The sequence below is a fragment of the Trichosurus vulpecula genome, chromosome 5, assembly GCF_011100635.1.
Source record: "Trichosurus vulpecula isolate mTriVul1 chromosome 5, mTriVul1.pri, whole genome shotgun sequence".
Taxonomy (NCBI): domain Eukaryota; kingdom Metazoa; phylum Chordata; class Mammalia; order Diprotodontia; family Phalangeridae; genus Trichosurus; species Trichosurus vulpecula.
Genome location: NC_050577.1, coordinates 112,470,424 through 112,485,798, shown reverse-complemented (window position 1 = coordinate 112,485,798; position 15,375 = coordinate 112,470,424). Strand labels below are relative to the sequence as shown.

At 37.2% G+C, this 15,375-nt stretch overlaps 1 protein-coding gene across 2 annotated transcripts in view; it reads right to left on the bottom strand.

Moving 5' to 3' along the window:
- Nucleotides 1–1,076: 1,076 nt before the first annotated feature.
- Nucleotides 1,077–15,375, bottom strand: part of CNOT4 (CCR4-NOT transcription complex subunit 4) — a 186,213-nt gene continuing 171,914 nt past the window's right edge. The window contains exons 11-12 of one of the 2 annotated variants that reach the window (XM_036759201.1): nt 3,268–3,480; nt 1,077–2,554 (exon numbers count right to left, since the gene is read on the bottom strand). In XM_036759201.1, coding sequence (XP_036615096.1) covers nt 2,253–2,554; nt 3,268–3,480 — 515 coding nt within the window. In that variant the 3' untranslated portion in view covers nt 1,077–2,252. The remainder of the gene's footprint in view (nt 2,555–3,267; nt 3,481–15,375) is intronic. The other variant, XM_036759202.1, reaches the window with a different exon arrangement.

The following is a 15,375-nucleotide window of genomic DNA, read 5'->3' as shown; positions in this document are numbered from 1 at the left end:
ATTAGACTTGTGAAAGCTTGTTCATCTTACATGCATTATAGTTTTCAGTGTCAAAACAAACATTGGTGCTGAAAGCCTGTTTTCTGGAAGCCCAGAAAACATGTGGCAGCAAATTTAGCAGTCTGTATTTTCAAGTGTTAGTTTCTTAAACCTTATATTACAGAGAGGTAGGGCTAACTCATTTTACAGAAAGAGGCAACAATTTCACTGATTTACCCAAGGCCCAGTAGGCCCCTTAACAGCAGGAATACATTTTACAAGTATCTAATTCCAATATAGCTTTATGTTGGTTTAAAAAAACAAAGTAAACAAGTTCACAACTGTATCACTTTTTTCATTGGACCAATGCAAATCTATGATGACAAAGTTTTAATTTGGATTAATATTTTCCATATGCAAGGCATTCAAACTCCATGTCTTAGAATACTCTTTAGGGAAAGATCAAACATTTTAGAAAAAGTACAGTACAAATATAAAAGTAAGCCAAGGTCAGGCGGTCAATTCCACCCTCTAGTGTATCACAGGATGGAGCTATGATTTTGAAGATCTGTGCAATGATATCCAAGCTGTAAATATCCTTTTTAATAGGGCACCAAGCTCAAAGTGCAACAGCAAGAGATTTGAATTTCTCTAGCTAATCCACAGCTAGACAGAAACCAGGCAGACTCCTTCCTGCCATCAGGAAAACCTGAGTTCTGCCTAATATCATCTTGTTCAATGGTATGACATTATTTGTCCCACCAAAAGCTCAGTGATATAAGTGGGTTAAGGAAGATTTGGTATTTGAGGGTTCTCTACATGACCTCAGTAGTAAGGATGGATGATTTCTGCTTAAAGTTGCTGAAGATCTTGATGGTCAGATATGTTGATTTCCAGGAGGGAAAATAGCAAGAACTGAACCCTTGCCCAAATGGTCTTCTTTAATTTCTTGATCTCATAATTCCTTTACATGCTGAAGATTTAATTCCCATTCTAACAAATGGAAATATAAATCAACACTTGACTGATCATCACAATTGTTTGAAACCCATATGTTAAATATAAGCAAAAATGGAAAAAAAAAAGCCCAAAGATCATCAAGTTTTGTGTTTTATTTAAGATTTTAGTTTTAATTCTGAAGAAAGAGGTACATTTCCTTGTTTTTAGTTTTAGCGTCAGGTTATAACCATGTTTATGTTTCCTTTTTTCCTGTCTTTTCAATACTGCACAAATGTCCAGAAACTACAGGGTTAAGTAAAAGCTGCAGGCAGAGGAGGTCAAAGGTTTCACTCCTGATGGTGATCATATGGCCCCAATGCAGTGCTATCCCAGAGTGCCCTAGTCAGGTGAATTTAACTTAAAAAAAAAAAAAAAAAGGAAAAAAGAGAGAGAGAGACTGATAGAGGAGACAGAAAGATTAAAAAAAAAAATCACTTGTATTTCGGCTGCTTATAATTATATTGTTTGTATGCTAGGTATTAAATCAAATACTTTAAAAAAAAACTTTTTTTTTATTTTGAATCTAAAGCCAAAATTGTTTAAATCTCATTTTCCCCTTCTTTATGAATTCTTGAGCAACAGGCCAGTTACTGCTACAGATCAATTTGTCTTTCCATCAACTTCCATGTCAACTCTCTTGCTTAAAGACACAATCAAGTCCCCTCCGACAACTTGCCAAAAAAAATTTAAAATAAAATAAAAGAAGCATTTTCCCTGCATAGTGATATGCTGAATATAAGATAGATGCCTAGACCACTGTTCCCCCCCCATATATTCAGCAATCTCATTTAAATTAATTTGGTTTTGAAACTGCAATTGATTCTGCATTTTACTCATTTACATGACCTTCCCTATAGATTAATCGTCATTTTCTGCTATGCAGAAAATGTCATTATTATGTGCAAAAGACAAACAGTAATTTTCTAAGTATAGAGACTGCCCTTTAATCTCAATTTCTCTCTCTCTCTCTCTCTCTCTCTCTCTCTCTTTCTCTCTCTCTCTCTCTCTCTCTCTTTCTCTCTCTCTCTCTCTCCTCCTTAAAATAATCAACAGTGTTGGTTAAACACTGGATCAGCAAAGACTCTTATGACAAAAAAAGATGGTACTGACCCTGTGATTGCATTGCATCTGGGGGTGGGAGGAAAGGGAAAAAAGAGTTGATCAGGAACTGGATTCTTCAGAAAGAAAGTTATGAGAAGGGTACTGTGGGTAAGTTGAGAGGGAGGAGACAGGGCGGGGCAATTCCTGCATTTCTAATGGTTTTTTCTCCTTCCCTAATGGCGGTCCAGTGCCGAACTCTGTAGTAAATCTGTCGGGGTTTTGCTGGGTGGTCTGAAGGCGGTCTGAAAGCCTGGGGGTGGGGAATGGAAACTGGTAGGATTTGAAGGGGGAGAGTAAGGATTCCAGCTGGCTCTGTGCAGAGGGATCTGTGTGTTGAAGGGGTTACTGTGGTGGGTTTGTGATGGCGCAGCACTGGGGCCGTCCATCTCTGTGAGGGCCTGAAGGGATTTTAGCCAGTGTGGAGGATTGTCATCTTGAAGAGAGTCTAAATTATTTCCTGTTGATGCTGGGATACCTGACAAGGAAAGAAAAAGGGAAAGAACTGTTGAGTTTATGCAGAAACATGAAGTTAACCTAACAAGCAGAAAATGTGATTAGTCTATACAAGTATACACTCACATTCAACCATACTTTCTTTCCCCAAACACCGTTTTGCCTCCCCTGCCCATGACCAAGGCTTTTTTGAGGATACCCACATTGGTCTAAAAGGCCCATGCCTTCCCCTCCAAATACAAGGGCCTAGTCCCTGCTCTTCTGTGAAGACAGAGGGACAAAACTGATTTCCAGTAATTCTATAGAGATATTTCTCAATAGTACTTTCCCCTTTCTAATAGGGAAAGATAAGTAAATAGAACAGCCTTATAAAAGAGAGCTTTATAAACAAGTGGAGTATGTCCCTTTTAAAATAGAACAAGTCAGCCCATTTGGTGCCTTAGCACCTTTATCTTATACACATGTTGTCAGAAGTTACACCTACTTGGACCTATAGAAGTGTACTAGGCACTTTGCCTTATGAAAAGTATTAGGTACACAAAGAAAGCCCTAATAAGCCAAGTACGCACAACACCTATAGATTCCACAAGGCCGCACGGCGCTTGCAGCTTTGTGAAAGGAAGACTATGTTGAAGAAACCACTGTATAATGACTCAAGTTTTCAGCTGCTGATTTAACTTGTGCTAAATACCAGCATGATGGTAGTCAGTGGAGCTGAAGGAACAAGAGAGTTACCTGTGATGATGGCGGGGTCCATCCAGCTGCCAGGGCTGTCCCAATTCAGGCTGTCGGTGGTGGCAGTGTTGGACGTTGGTGCACTGTGGTTGGCGTTGGAGGGGGAAGAAGCATTGGGCAGTCCACCAAAGTTGATGTTAATGTTGGGTAGAAGTGCCCTTAGCCCGTCCTGCCATTCCTTCATATTTAAACTCTCTACAGAACTGTTGTTGTCTGGGAGATTTACCAACAAAAAATGAAAGATAAAAAAAAAATAAAAAGCTGAAGTTAGAAACATATGTCCTTCTTTGGTGGGCGGGGATTTTTTTTTTTTTTTACTAAGTACTTACTATGGGTTGCCCTCTCACAGGATAAAATTGGTTGAGATTTTAAGTGATTAGGAGCTCAGAGTCACTGAAATAAAAGGGGAAAAATAACCCTTTAAAGGGCAGGGAACTGAGTTCCCTTGTGTAGTTTCTCCATAATTTTATACTTTTGTCATCAATATTTTAGAACACAATTTTGTTACAACAAGATGAAGGTTCGCTTTGTGAGGTGTTCAGACTGCTGAGCTGCTCTTTTCTAACAAAGGACAAAAGGTTACAAAGCTGAACATTAAGGCTTATTTCTGAGCTCATTAAAATGAAAAGTCAAGAATGATCTAAGAAAAACCACATCAATGAACAGAAAAAGAAAGCAATCACAAATTCTTCTAATTGTAAAACTGGAGATGCACTTCAGAGGGAGAATGTAGCAACAGGCTACTGAATTTGAAAAAATTCAATTCAACAAACATTTGTAATGCCCTCAATCTGTGCCAGGCACTGTGGTAGGCACTGGGGATACAAATACCAAAAATTGGAAAAAAACAAAAAACAAAAACAAAAACAAAACCCAAACCCCACAGGTCCCTTGCTCTCAAAGAGCTTACATTCTACTTGGAGGGAGGGAAAAAGGTGTTTCCTTTCATTTGAAGGATAAAGGGAATCAGGGCTAAGAAACTGTTTAGAATAGTGTCAAACATAAGACTGCCTACTCTCTTCAAATGAGTTTATCGATCATACAAAGAAGTGCTATTATCTGCTCAGAACGCCAAAGTCTTCAGGACATATTTTAATTTACCATCAAATGTATGATAATTCACCACCAATATGAAAACCTTCTATAGAAATCTTCCACTACAGAACCTATGAAATGAAACAGTATTTCCTAAGAATGGATGAGTTACCAGTTATCCAAATTCACATAGTCCAACTAGTTGGCAACACTTACAATATACACAACCCAATTGTATGCCTTTTGAAAAATAATAATAATAAAATGGCTAAAATGCAAAAGACAACACCACTATTCTTTTGAAAGCAGACAAAGATACTACTGACTATAGGTTAAAATAATTTTCGGGTCTCTGAAACCGATTCAGAGTCACCATTGGTGATTTCATATGGTTTTTACTATTTATAAAACCTAGATTTTTTAAAACTTACTTTGTTTTATACATGTCACCTATCTACAACTATTTGCAATTAAAATCTAAAAACCTACTAATTCATCTACAATCAGTACTATTCATGTATTATTATACTTTCATTCTGTGGATTGTGAATTGATTTTTAGTGGGTCAAAATACCATGGAATATAAAACCCCAAGAGCATGTGAGGCCTAGATCTGGAAGGAGGCAAGAAACAGAAGAATATAGAAACAGAGAAACTAGGGGCTGGGTACCATGTTACAACAGGCAGTTTTTGAGCTAGAGAGCAAAATGAGTTTGACAATTACCAGAAAAAGATTTCCCATCAGCAACAATCCAGTTACCAAGATTCCTTTAATGGGACATAATCCTAACACAGACTTAACTATAAATTGTGCTGGTGGCCATGTCATGTGCAGTACTGTAATTGCAGCATTCTTTCCTTTAAAGCAAGCTTTACTTAGGAAAACTAAATTAAGATGTTTTTCAAATAAGACAACAGAAATTTCCTAGCAATGAAGACTTCCCAGGAAAGTTACAAAAAACCATAAACTATATTATGTTATATAAATGTTAAGGGAACTCACTGGGGTTTTTTTCAACATTCATCTTTGCTTCATAAGTTGAAAAAAACGCAGTTATAGGTCACCCAAATGGCAACGGCACATATCAGGACAGAATTGTGCAGAAGTGAAGTAAAAGATACCAGAGAAATGTATGGTGAAAAAAAGAAGGGGGCCTGTTTAACATAGTAATGAAAGAAAGGGACAGACAACACACAGACCACTCATATGCTCCACCTGCATATATGTAATGTCACAGATCCAGAGGAAAGTCTCTCAGGATTTTGCTGGAGTGGACCCCCTGCAAAAGTTTCACAGCAAGACACAGAGAAGAACTGAACAGGAAGAGGTACAGATGGGGTTGGAGGGATTAAGGTCAATGATGAGACCACAGAAATGTTTAAGTATTTTAATACTGATTTATGCGCAAGAAACTATGTAAAAGACATCATCCAGAAATAGCAAAACTGGAGAATGAATTGGGTCACTCATCCTGAAAGAACAATAGATAAGACATGGATAGCCTGGGTACTTTATTACTATCAACAGATCCTTGGAAGGTCTCCAACATGTTGGCTGACCTCTTTGGAGGATGTAGGGGAGGATATGCAAAAGAATCGCATGTAAGAAAAGCTGAAAGGGTTAAGATCTATAGTGGTAGAGGAAGTATCCTCACAGATCCATTAAAATGCTGAAGTGATATGAGTTCTATCTTCCTCTTAATGGGATGTTACAAGAATAAAGTTATATTGTAGCTCAGGATGCAATTTTAAACTACTTGTATGGTAAATTGCTCCCTAATAGCCCAGGAGTTAAGGTACTTTTCCTAATGCCAAGGAAGGGAAGTTTACTCACTTGACTCAATCATCTGGGTTCCTCGGTCTCCAATTAGGAATATGGAAATCAAATTTTTTTCTCTCTCTCACAGATCAATTGTATGGATTTCCTTAATTATTTATGAGCTCTAAGTGTTACTTTGTGCTCACTTTCTATCTATACACAGGAATGTTGTAAGGACAAATAAAATGTGTAAAGCACTCTGAACTTTCCACATTAAAGGTATTATGGTACAAGCTAGAAAAACTTAAATTTTCAGCTTTCAACACCTCAGAATTTCTAATATTATCATGGATATGAAAATAAAATATTTTCTAGTACCACTTATCCATTCTTGAGTTCTAACATATTATGTTTTTTATTCTTAGGCACCATGTAAACAAATAAATGGATCTATTTTGCAGGAGGGAAAATGGCATGTAAAGACTGAAAAAATATTAAGTCAAAACAATATTTAATAAGTACCTACTGCATGCAAGTTCCTGTGCTAGGTGCTACAGGAGCTATGGGAGTGAGAATACAAAGACATGTAAGACAAGGTTTCTGCCCTTACAGAGCTTACAATCTAGTCAAATAAACACGAGACACAAAAGTTAAAACATTTTTAAAGAAAAATATAAGATTTAAATAACATTTCAACATAACATAAAGAACTGTTTGAAAGGTAGCATCATGGTCCAGTGAAAAGAGCTCTGGTTAGGAGTCTGGGAACCTGGTCTGAAATTCTACCTCTGCCAGTAAACCAAAGGATCATAGGATACTAGATCTAAAGCTAGAAAGAACTTCAGAAGCCATCTAGTTCACACTAGATTTTAAAGACGAGGAAAGTGAAGCCCAGAGATGATAAGCGACTTTCCTGAGGTAACACAGATCCTCTATGGGCTTTAGTTCTATTTAAAATAGGGGTGATGGTGTTGTAGTGGGGGTGGACTTGATGACATCAGAGGCCCCTTTTCAGCTTTAAATCTATGATTCCATACAAGAATGGCTAACTGCCAAAGAACGATACAGAGAGTCACTGCTATAGTTCAATAGAAGGCAATTTAGAAATACGTGTGTGATAGGTGGGAAACAAGATGAAAAATGACTATTCCCATGTATTGCCGCTATGTACAAGTCTATGTCTTTAAATTGGGATTGCCTATAATTACCCGCAGACTCAAATGATTTAACTCACAAGCTGAAAACCTGACATATCAAGATAACACCAAAATAATGATAGCAAAGTAGCTAGTGATACTGTTAGAAATCACATATAAAAGCACAAATTATGTTAGAGACATTAATATTTAACCAGCCTGTGAGAGAAATTTTTAACCAGCCTCTTAGAGACAAGCATAAAACAAGCAAATGCCAAATGGCTTGGACGAGATCATTTAGCCAGCATAAGGTACAATCAGCAGAATGAAGGGTTCTTGGCTCTTTATTAATCAGACTGACATAAACAAGTGATTATGTAGTAGAAACGTTTCAATGAGAAAATCCAAATGTACAATTCCTACCAAGGAGTTATCACTGTTGCTAATGCAGCTGTTGGTTACATACAATCTTCACCTAAAGGTTGTGTATATAAAAAATTATTACAAAATATACTCAATGAAGACAAAGATCATTTTTTGCTGCTAAAAGCTTTCCAGGACTACCACCCAAAGAATCCTATAAACCTCCATTTGGAAGGCCTGTTTTGTTTTCCTCAGGACTACATTTTCAGCTCCATACCATCTCTACAGGTAGTCTTGTTACTTATGCTACTGAGATGCAGATTAACTCACTAATCAGGCTCTTCACGGACATTTACTTCAGGTTTCCTAGTTTGTACCTCCGGCCTAAATTCTCAGGTTACTCAGTTCTTCTTTGCTGGCCCCTACGTCCACTCCTCTGATGTGTGTCCAAAGTCCTCTCTTCTTCCTCACTGTCCAAAGAGTCCCACTCACAGAAATATTCCTGACCTAACCTATCTGAAGACCAGTCCGAGAAAGTCTCAGTCAGTAATTCTGAATGTTGATTTAATTTCTCTATCAAGTTCACATACTTTCTACCACTACAACTGATGTAGAGACTACCTAGGAGAGCCATTTTGTTTGTTTTTTATCATCCATTATTACATTTATTATTTTTAATAAGTCAATTCCATTAGTATCTGAATTTTAAGAAGTCTGTCTCTTGTAACATCACAAATGAGAAATTCCTTTAGCATTATACCAAAAAAAAAAAAAAATCAGTCCCCACAATGTGTAAAGATCATAATCTCCTAGACGCTATGGGAAAGATTTTTAAAAACAAACAAAAAACCAAGAACAAAGGGACAGCCTCTGACCCTTTGGGGCTTGCCATCCAGGAGCAAAGAAGATATAGGTCCATAACTGTTAAGGCATAATGTGAAAATAAAATAAGTGCAGAGTGCCAGGGTAATTAATTCAGGAGGGAAAAATTATTTTGTTAGGTAGAAGCAGGAAAAAATTTCATGAAGATGATATTTAAACTTTACTCAAAGGTAAATATTGAATAGGTGGAGTGGGAGAACAAAGGTATTCAAAGCAGAGGCAGGAGAGTGAATAAAGGTATGAAGGAGGGGCAATACAATATGTACTTGGGGAACAGTAAGTCGTTCTGTTCAGCTGAAGCACAGAATTTAGGAAGGGGGCAAAATGTATTAATGAGGCTGGAAGTCTCCTGAGGCTACATCATGGGGGACCCTTAATGACCATATGATGTTCAGATAAATGAATAATGCTTGCCCTATGCATTTAACCAAAACCAAAAATCTAAGAGCAATCTCTTAATAGAACTTCAGAATAGGAAGACTATACGAAAGCAGTCATATTTGTAGTTTTAAAACAACCGGATTCAGGAAAACCTGATAAACAAAAGAGATCTCATGGGAAGGGTTGAAGAGGAACATTTGCAAAATAACACAGGATTTTATTAAATAATAATATCAATGGGTACAAAAATACACAATTATAGAAATTTAATTTACAAACGCTTTCTAGGAATGAAGCTAAACATTCTGGAATACCTGTATTATACAACAAATACGACTTAAGGAATCAGGTCCAACAAAAGCACACACTCCTAATACTTAAGCGCAAAGCTAAACAATTTAAAATTGGGGGACTTTGATAAAGGAAAGAGAAAGAACAACTAGCTTCTACTAACAGTAGGGGACAAACACTGTAATTTACTTTCTTGTGCCACTGCATGTATCAATATTTTCTGTTACTTATCTGTAATGCTATAGACACTTTTATCCAGAAGTATTCCCCCCCTCCCCAATAGCTGCCACATTGTTTTTACCTGAGAATGTCATTTCCAACTCTGCTTTGTCTTTGTATGATACATACATATTGTCCTTTACAGCAGAGGTATTAAAGATGGAGTCCTGTGGCCTCATTCGGCCCACAATACTCTGGAGTGCAAGCTGAACCAGATTGAAATGTAATTGAAAAATATTTAACAAAATGCATAAAAATACAATAAAACATAATACATACTATGTTTTAACTATTTATTTACAAAATACTGCACGTAAAAATTAAGTCACTATGGGACCCACAGAGATCCTTATGTATGGATTAGTGGCCTCTGTTTTTAATTGAGTCTGACCCTACTGCTTTAGAATCTCAGTTTCTGTAGTTTTATCTGGCCTTTTTCCTTCCCCCAACTCAAAATTCAATTTTAATCCATCTTAATCAGCTCAATAAATCTCTTACCCAAAACATTCTTCCAAGGTTTCATGAGGTATTCTTTGTCCTCTGCCAGAAGCCAGTTTTTAATTCTATAGACTTCAGTTCACAGGATCAAAGGAGTAAGAAGGGACCTTGGCCATCTAATCTAATTCCCTTCATTTTACAGATGTGGAAACTGAGGGCCAGGAAGGTTAAATTATTTGCCTAAGTCTATACTATGCTTACTCCCTGACAATTACTTTCTAGATACTTTCAGGAACACTTTGAGAATGATTAGGGAAGGAATCTCACCCACTAAATGCCAAAATAGCATTACTTCCATGTAGATAATAATGACTAAATACTTTAAAAAAAGCAAGATGAAAATCTAGGCTTGGAAGACATGGAAGCAATCAGATATTCTCAGCACTTTGTAATGTAAACTCTATTTTGTCTGGAGCTTGAGTTCATGTAGTTACCCCAGCAGTGAGATTAAAGATAGTAACTATCCTTTATGATTCTTCTTTGGTAGGCCAACTTGTAGGCGGGCAGGCAGGCAGGCAGGTGGGCGGGCAGGCGGGCAGGCAGGCTCCTCAACTAGTAAGAGAGTTTTCAATTCTATACTGCTAATGAAAAACTTGAGCTGTGTACAGATGCCAATGGAGGTTTTGCTGTTTCTGCAGCATAGTGTTCTCTAAGAATACTTTAAAGAGTCATTTCTGAAGGACTTGTGATGATGTTTCTCCAAAGCTCTAGCAGCTATTCTATGAGCTTCTAAGTGCCTTACCACCTCCTACCTAAGCAGACTTACTTGGTCTGGGACATAATCTTTTCATTGACATGCTAGATTTTGATAAGACTGGCCACAATCAGTATGGAGCAGCTTTAGGATTAAATTACCAGTCAAGAAATGGAAAAGACTAAAAATGTTTTTCTTCTACAAAAAGTGCACACTTCTTACAAAATATAATCTCAATATGCATTCAGAACAATTAAGAGGCAGATGTTTCATTTTCATAAAGTATATACTTCACGTTAAAACAATGATTTAATGTGCTAAATTTTCAATTAATTTTACAGCTACCTCAGAAAAACAAAACTAACAAACTGATGTTTACAAAAATCTTTTGAAGGCAAACAATTTCCAATCCAACAGATTAATCATAGCTATCTGGGGTATATTTTTACCACACTATATTAGTAGGAAAACAGCAATCACCAAAAAATAGGCAGTTAAATTTTTATTTTAATAAGACAAGTTATTTATTCTGAATGTTTCTTCATCAGCAAAGAAGATCATATTTAACACAATAAGAACTTACAAATCAAGTAAGGAAGCATATTAATTTTAAAATTTTGCCTTCTTTAGTCATAAATATGAAATGCTTATAAAAACAAAGATTAAACTTTGTTAGGCTAACATACATAAAAACATATTGAGATATGCAGCTAACTCCTCTTTCACATTCCTCAATGTTTATTTATACTTTGGGGGAAATCATTGTTTTTGGTATTTCCTAGTTGTAAATTATTTTTCAATTAAGAATTATGTTTACCTTTGAATCTACAACACTTATCATAAGAACTTTAGACATTAAGCACAATAAAATGTTCAAAGAAGAAACTTTAAACATACTGGCAGAATCAATCACTACTCTTAAAAATCTGGATTATAATATCTACTGGAATTGATTGGACTTGGGTGAAAATGTGAACTGATATTCACTCCCCATATGATATTGGGGCAGAGTCACTTCACATCTCTGGGCTTAAGTTTCCACTCCTGTAAAGCCAGAAGGTTAGAATAAATGACCTCTAAGCACCCTTCCAACTCCAAATCTAAATCCCCGTGAATTTAGGTGCTTGTGTGTCTTCTACCAATTCAATAAAGTCACTTTTTTTTAATTGTATCAAACATTCAATTAAGTAGCTTACACAAAACCCTGAAATTTATAACAGTTGGTATTTTGGAAGTATGACTGCTGGACACCCAATTGTAAAATTAAGCTTTATTCTCTAGCTATTAAAGGACTGACATAGCCTATCAAGAAAATGAGCTTGGAAATATTCCCCATGATTTATAAAACTTTTTGAAATGTTGTATGACTATAGTTTCAAATATCATTAGAAGCTGTAATCCCTATTCCATGAAGATATCTTGGAAACAATGTATAAAATGTGGGAACACCCAACAAAATGAAATACCATACAAAAATCAACACTACACAGAGAAGATGACAGGGTCACATAGCAAGGATGGCAAACAATAGACTATCCAACCAATATTTTGGATCCCACAAGACATAAACACTTGACTATGAGGTTGAGAACTTACGGGATGAGTCAACAGTCAGACTACTGGGCAAAGTTGGAAATGACAGGTAAGGTATTTGGTGGATTTGTCCTGACACTGATGAGCAATGATGGATTTGGATGTGAGGTGTTACACATTAGTTCAAATGGTGTTTGTATTAAAAAAAAAAAAACAACAGAGAGAGAATGAGAACTATGTATTATAATCTGAACATCAGTTAATCTTACTTAGGGAAAAATCTTACTTAGCCTAGACATTGGTCTTCACTTGGCAATCTGACCAAATTTTAAGGATTTGGCCTAGAAGGAAATAAATAGCTCCTTGAACAGTAACCTTTACAAACTCAAAACTACTAAGCGACCACAAATGTCATAGTAACAAATATCATGTTCGTTGTATCCAGTTATAGCCTAAATTCACAATGATTTCAATATACATAGTTAACAAAACTGACATGGATATCAAGACAAGAGTGTGGAGTAATATGGCTTCAACAGCTTTACTACTCTCCTTCTTTAAGTGAGTGATACTGGTGCCTTCTTTAAAATCTTGTTGATTTATACTATTTCGCCTTGGTTCAGAAAACTTCCCAGGCATTCCGCCAATCACAGATTCTCAGTTGGAAGGGACTTCAGAGATCCAACTCAAACAAAAGCAAGACTCCCCTCGATAATATTCCTACCAGACTCAGCTTGGAGACATCCAGTTGACTGATATGCAGTTAGTTCACTATCTCCCTGTCCCTAATATAACAATACAAATTAATAAAATGCTTTAAGTTTAAAAAGCATTTTCCTTGCAACATAAGCCAGGTAAATCATGGCATTTAAAAAATGAAAGTCTCTTTCCCCCCAAACCCTCCCCTCCCTTCCTCATCCCTATTCTACCAAGGCTCACTCAGGTAAGGAAAAGAACTAATGTCTCTTGGCTCCAAGTTTAGCATTATTTCTACTCCACCACTACTGATCTGGCTAGTTTCCCTTTCTAACCTGGGGGAATCTGCCAGAATCACATAATGTTAGAACTGGAAGAGACGGCAGAAATAATTTAGTCTAGCCTACTGAACCTCCCTCCCCGTCTCATTTTATAGATGAATAAATTAAGGCCTAAGTTTTCTTGTTCTTTTTTTTTTTGAGGGGGGAAGGCAGGGCAATGGGGGTTAAGTGACTTGCCCAAGGTCACACAGCTAGTAAATGTGTCAAATGTCTGAGGCTGGATTTGAACTCAGGTCCTCCTGACTCAGGGCTGGTGCTCTACTGACTGCATCACCTAGCTACCCCAAGTCTTCTTGTTCTAAAGTTTCAGCAGGCATATTATCACATCTAAGGACTTTTCTATTTTTCAAGATTTTGAATAATATCTAACACTAGAAAGGTGGATCCTGAAATCATATTGCTGCACTTAGGCTTTTTTTCTGCCTTTTAGGTTCTCATCCATCATGATGAAAGATATATTAAATTACAGTAATTATAAGATGCATTAAATTGTTGGTGCCACATTAACAGGATTCCCTTCCTGCCTAAAATCAAGGTTGACTGGAGTCACCTTGAGTGATATCCATTTTTCCTGTGATAAAATGGCATTATAAGTACTCATCAAGTAGATTTGGAAGGGGATTCTGGTTCTGGTATGGGTTTGATTTAGATGGCCTCTAGGCTCTTCTCCAACTCTGATTCTGTAGTCACTCAGATTTTTTGGTCACTGTTGTCAAACCAGTCTGGTTAGTTTATTTCTTCCACGGTCTGTGATAATAATGACTTCCTGTCAATGCAACCTCAGATCCCTTCAATTCATTATTACTAATATGTACCTATATATCTCTCTATCTATGGTTACTACAATAATCAGTCCAAAATACAAACCATAACACATGAACATTTTCCAAGGCCCTGGGAAGATGATAAAAGAAGGCAGAGTACTGGACCAAAGTGCCTGGATCCTATAGGAAGCGGGGTACACACCCTTTCTACCACTTTGGCTTCTTGGAAACGTCTTCCCCATATAATCACTGTGCACTGCTGGTTAACAGCATCTCCAGGAAAGAGACTGGCGTGAGGCTCACTCCAACTACAGATTAAAGTCAGATGTATTTCAATTTAACTCAGGGAGTTTTAGGTACTAGTACCAATTACAGTACATGGAATTTATTGTTGATAAACTCTCCCCCAATTTCCCACTAGTTACTCTCTTTGAAGGATGGATGAAGCTAGAGAAAGCAGTGCAAATGGCAAGGGCTTTTTCAAGGTTTCACAGTGACAACAACAGTTGCACAGATAGTTGTCTGAAATTTGACATCAGAGATGAACTAAAAATAGAAGCACGGAAACAAAGGCCATCAGTGGGTCTCTCCCCATTTCCTAGTAACCTATTTGAACCGGGGCCATCTTGAGGAATATTTGGGAAATGAGTTGGGAGGAAGAGGGAAGAAGTATATGAGAAGGACCAGGCCTCTTTACTGTTAGGACTGTCTAGAGTTCATTGTGATGACCAGCTAGAAAACTGTATAGACAGGGGTGGGTAACCTGCAGCCTCAAGGCCACATGTGGCCTTCCAGGTCTTTGGGTTCGGCCTTTTGACTTAGTCCAAATTTTACAGAACAAATCCTTTTATTTAGGGGATTTGTTCTGTGAAGTTTGGATTCAGTCAAAGGGCTTCACTTGAGGACCTAGAGGTCCACATATAGACTAGATGCTCAAGGTTCCCCACCCCAAAATAATAATTGACTGGCTGAGCTGAGTCTGGAACACATCAGAATTCAAATACTTCATCATTTCCCCAGCACTCAGTTATCTATGCTTATGACTTCACATGTACATATCCAGCCTTAGCCTCCCTCTGGAGATCTAGTCTCAACATTACCAACAGCCTACAGCATATTTCCAACTAGAAGATGAATAAGTATCTCAAACTCAACATGTCCAAAAAAGAACTCCTTATCTTCTTCCCCAAACCCCCTCTTCTTCCTAAGGAAATGATGAGTTCAAATCTGGCCTCAGACACTTCCTAGCTATATGACTCCAGGCAAGGCAAGTCACATAACCTCTTTTTCCAGCCTAAATTTCTTCAGCTGTGGATGATAATAATAGTGCCTACGTCCTAGGGTTGGGAGGATCCCAGGAGATAGTATCTGTCAGGCATTTGGCACAGTGCCATTTAGTACAGCACATAGGCACTTAATAAATACTTGTTTCCTTCCTTCCTTCTACACAGCAGGGATTTAATAAGTTCTTCCCTCTCTCCCTCCTTCCTTCTTTCCTAACTTTCCTGTTTCTACT